General features: G+C 43.7%; 1 protein-coding gene across 1 annotated transcript in view; it reads right to left on the bottom strand.

The window, feature by feature from the left end:
• Positions 1-4,009, bottom strand: part of hsdl2 (hydroxysteroid dehydrogenase like 2) — a 35,772-nt gene extending 31,763 nt beyond the window's left edge. The window contains exons 1-3 of the mRNA XM_046305318.1: positions 3,810-4,009; positions 550-713; positions 243-341 (exon numbers count right to left, since the gene is read on the bottom strand). Coding sequence (XP_046161274.1) covers positions 243-341; positions 550-713; positions 3,810-3,826 — 280 coding nt within the window. The 5' untranslated portion in view covers positions 3,827-4,009. The remainder of the gene's footprint in view (positions 1-242; positions 342-549; positions 714-3,809) is intronic.
• Positions 4,010-4,392: the final 383 nt, after the last annotated feature.

Raw genomic sequence — 4,392 nt, 5'->3', positions numbered from 1 at the left:
AACCCGGACGACGCTGGGCCAATTGTGCACCCACCTATGTGACTCCCGATCACGGCCGGATGTGATACAGCCCAGGATCGAACCAGGCTCTGTAGTGACGCTTCTAGCACTGTGATGCAGTGCCTTCCTTTACTTTAGTTCTGCGTTAACCGATATTAAACACGGTCTAATTTACTAATGCTCTTGGTTATTCTGTGCTTTTTCCCCCTTCATTTGGGGTGTAATGTCTCGTTGCTGCTCACCTCCAAACTTCCGCACGGCCTGATCCACTGCCTCGCCGATCTGCTTCTCATCTCTGACGTCTACGATACAAGGCAACGCTTTGCCTCCCAACGCCTCGACTAGGCAACACGACGCACAGGGATAAGCAACACATACCAATGCACTTATTATCACATCATTCACAAGTCAAGAAGCTCAAGAATTCCTGGTAAACTGGGAGGGACTAAATGGTGAAAATAGACAGAAAGTTAAATGTCAGAAGTGTGAAAATGTGGTCGAAGCCTAAAGCCAGATAAAAGCTAAAAGGTAAAGTCAAGCTGTACTCACTTTCTTCTGCAGCGGTGTAGATGGTTCCGGGTAGTTTGGGGTGGGCTTGTGCTGTTTTAGCAGCTATGACAACATTGGCACCGTCCTTAGCAGCTTTGAGTGCGATGGCTTTGCCAATACCACGACTTGCCCCTGTAATGAACAGGGTTTTTCCCGCTAGCTTCCTGTAGTTCACAAACAACAAAGGAACAGGTTGTTCAGCAGGTCAGGATGGGTTCAGGAGGAATGCTGCCACTACATTATTCATTAGGTCAGGATGGGTTCAGGAGGACTACTGCCACTACATTATTCATTAGGTCAGGATGGGTTCAGGAGGACTACTGCCACTACATTATTCATTAGGTCAGGATGGGCTAGTTCCAGGAGGACTGCTGCCACTACATTATTCATTAGGTCAGGATGGGCTAGTTCCAGGAGGACTGCTGCCACTACATTATTCATTAGGTCAGGATGGGCTAGTTCCAGGAGGACTGCTGCCACTACATTATTCATTAGGTCAGGATGGGCTAGTTCCAGGAGGACTGCTGCCACTACATTATTCATTAGGTCAGGATGGGCTAGTTCCAGGAGGACTGCTGCCACTACATTATTCATTAGGTCAGGATGGGTTCAGGAGGACTGCTGCTGCCACTACATTATTCATTAGGTCAGGATGGGCTAGTTCCAGGAGGACTGCTGCTGCCACTACATTATTCATTAGGTCAGGATGGGTTCAGGAGGACTGCTGCCACTACATTATTCATTAGGTCAGGATGGGCTAGTTCCAGGAGGACTGCTGCTGCCACTACATTATTCATTAGGTCAGGATGGGTTCAGGAGGACTGCTGCTGCCACTACATTATTCATTAGGTCAGGATGGGCTAGTTCCAGGAGGACTGCTGCTGCCACTACATTATTCATTAGGTCAGGATGGGCTAGTTCCAGGAGGACTGCTGCTGCCACTACATTATTCATTAGGTCAGGATGGGTTCAGGAGGACTGCTGCCACTACATTATTCATTAGGTCAGGATGGGCTAGGTTCAGAAGGACTGCTGCCACTACATTATTCATTAGGTCAGGATGGGCTAGGTTCAGAAGGACTGCTGCTGCCACTACATTATTCATTAGGTCAGGATGGGTTCAGAAGGACTGCTGCTGCCACTACATTATTCATTAGGTCAGGATGGGCTAGTTGCCAGGAGGACTGGAGGACTGCTGCCACTACATTATTCATTAGGTCAGGATGGGTTCAGGAGGACTGCTGCCACTACATTATTCATTAGGTCAGGATGGGCTAGTTCCAGGAGGACTGCTGCTGCCACTACATTATTCATTAGGTCAGGATGGGTTCAGGAGGAATGCTGCTGCCACTACATTGTGCATTAGGTCAGGATGGGTTCAGGAGGAATGCTGCTGCCACTACATTATTCATTAGGTCAGGATGGGCTAGTTCCAGGAGGAATGCTGCTGCCACTACATTATTCATTAGGTCAGGATGGGTTCAGGAGGAATGCTGCTGCCACTACATTGTGCATTAGGTCAGGATGGGTTCAGGAGGAATGCTGCTGCCACTACATTATTCATTAGGTCAGGATGGGCTAGTTCCAGGAGGAATGCTGCTGCCACTACATTATTCATTAGGTCAGGATGGGTTCAGGAGGACTGCTGCCACTACATTATTCATTAGGTCAGGATGGGTCCAGGAGGACTGCTGCTGCCACTACATTATTCATTAGGTCAGGATGGGTCCAGGAGGACTGCTGCTGCCACTACATTATTCATTAGGTCAGGATGGGTTCAGGAGGACTGCTGCCACTACATTGTTCATTAGGTCAGGATGTAAGAAATTAGAGCAAAAATCCATACAGAACACCTTCAGGGAGGTGGCATCATCCAATCAAGAGATAATTCCATCTTTGTCTCCTCAATTATTGAAAGTGTAACCGATGGGTATGGGCGAGGGGACGGACTTAAATTATACTATGTGGAATTCTATCAAGAGTCTACCAGGGTTGGGTTCAGTTCCATGTACCTGAATTTAACACAATGAATTCATTCAATTCAAGTTGGCTGAGGGCCAGTCTGTTTGCCAAACATGAAGAAAAAAATATATACATAAAAAAAGGGTCTTGACAATGACAGAAAAGAAGTTGGCACGACAACACAAAGAGATTGGCTAATACTCAAGGACAGGATCACTTTGGCATAATATGACAAGAGGCTATTCATTAAAATATGAGGTGCTGTTATCAAAGACAGGCTAAAACTGCTTATCCAATATAAATCCTCTTATCACAGTTGTAAGCGGTGTCATGGCGACTTTTGGCTCGCTGAACTCAGGCGTAGAAACACCTAAAAGGTCCGTCTCGCAACAGAACGGCTGGCCGTCAAAAATCAAAAGACATTCGATAAGAGTTTGTTTATTTTAAAAATTACATATTAAAAATGTCAGTTTGTCATTTTCACGAGTTTTGGGGGGGTTATAACATGTTCAACTACTTAAGACATTGCCACGAAACTAGGTTGTGCCTTGAGATTGAGAGAAAATGAACGATTGAGGATGAATTTTTCAATTATTTCACCGACTTCTCAAATCCCTGACCAGGCGTACCTGGAAGTCTCGCGATGTTGTGACCGTGGTGTGAGATAGAGGTCACTCATTGGTTGGCTGTGACACTCCGGTGACCTTTAGCCTGAATCTCCATTCCCCAATCAGGTCTTTGTGACATTTTTATATTATTTACCTAGGCATTCACCTACATGATACAACGCCTGCTAAGTTTTACAACCAGTCAAAAAACAAACAAATCTAAGTCTAGCTGTTTGAAATGTAGAGTTACATAACTAGTAGGTAGACATTGTAACGGTGATATGTACAGGATAACAGGATGCGTGTGAAAGACAAAAACAGCAAAGTTCACTGACAACTCACTCACTTTTCTTTATCGTAGCCAGAGGACTTGCTTTAAATATATATATATATATATATCACCTTTATATAACCAGGTAGTCGAGTTGAGAACAAGTTCTCATTTACAACTGCTTACAAGCTAACCCCTGGCTAGCTAACATTTCAACACAGTTTATGTTACAATTTCTGGACAAAATGTATTTCGTAATGCTCGTCGAAAAATGTTACTCTTACAGCTTAGCTAATTGATTACATGCAAGTAATCAACCACTTACGAAAAGCTTGAAGGAAAAAACTAGACAACTATATATAGTATGTTATGTAGCCAAGAGGCTAACGTTAGCAGGCTAGCTAGCTGACGTTACTTACCCTGTGTTTTGCAACATTTTGAAACGTCTTGATTTCTCTTGCAGATATGTTTTTAAACGCAGAGACTGTGAACGGACGATTCAAGTCAGTTCAGAAACAAAGTCCAGTTTCCAACTTTGCTATAAAAATATAAAAAACTATCCGGATACAATGTGACCAACGGATGACAGCGGCGGAAGTGGCCTTTACCCCAGTTAGAGATGTTCTTCTTCTTTGGTATAATCTTGGCGTTCGCCCATTGTGTTTCTGCATGCTGCCACCTACTGTGCGATGGTGTATATGTTCAATCACGGTACATTTGTGATACAAAAATTTAAAAAGAGAGAAATTCTAATAATTGCACCAACAACCAACCCTAACACCTACAGTGCCTTCGGAAAATACTCAGATCCCTTGACTTTTCCAACATTTAGTTACGTTATAGCCTTATTCTAAAATGTATTAGATACATTTAAAAAATGAGCAATCTACACACAATATTCCCATAATTATAAAGGGAAAACAGGTTTTTAGACATTTTTACCAAAACATTTCTGCAGCATTGAAGGTCCTCAAGAACACAGTGGCCTCCATCATTCTTAAA

Source organism: Oncorhynchus gorbuscha, linkage group LG16 (assembly GCF_021184085.1).
Source record: "Oncorhynchus gorbuscha isolate QuinsamMale2020 ecotype Even-year linkage group LG16, OgorEven_v1.0, whole genome shotgun sequence".
Lineage (NCBI taxonomy): Eukaryota > Metazoa > Chordata > Actinopteri > Salmoniformes > Salmonidae > Oncorhynchus > Oncorhynchus gorbuscha.
The sequence above is the reverse complement of the archived record's forward strand: the minus strand, read 5'-3'. Positions and strand labels throughout refer to the sequence as shown.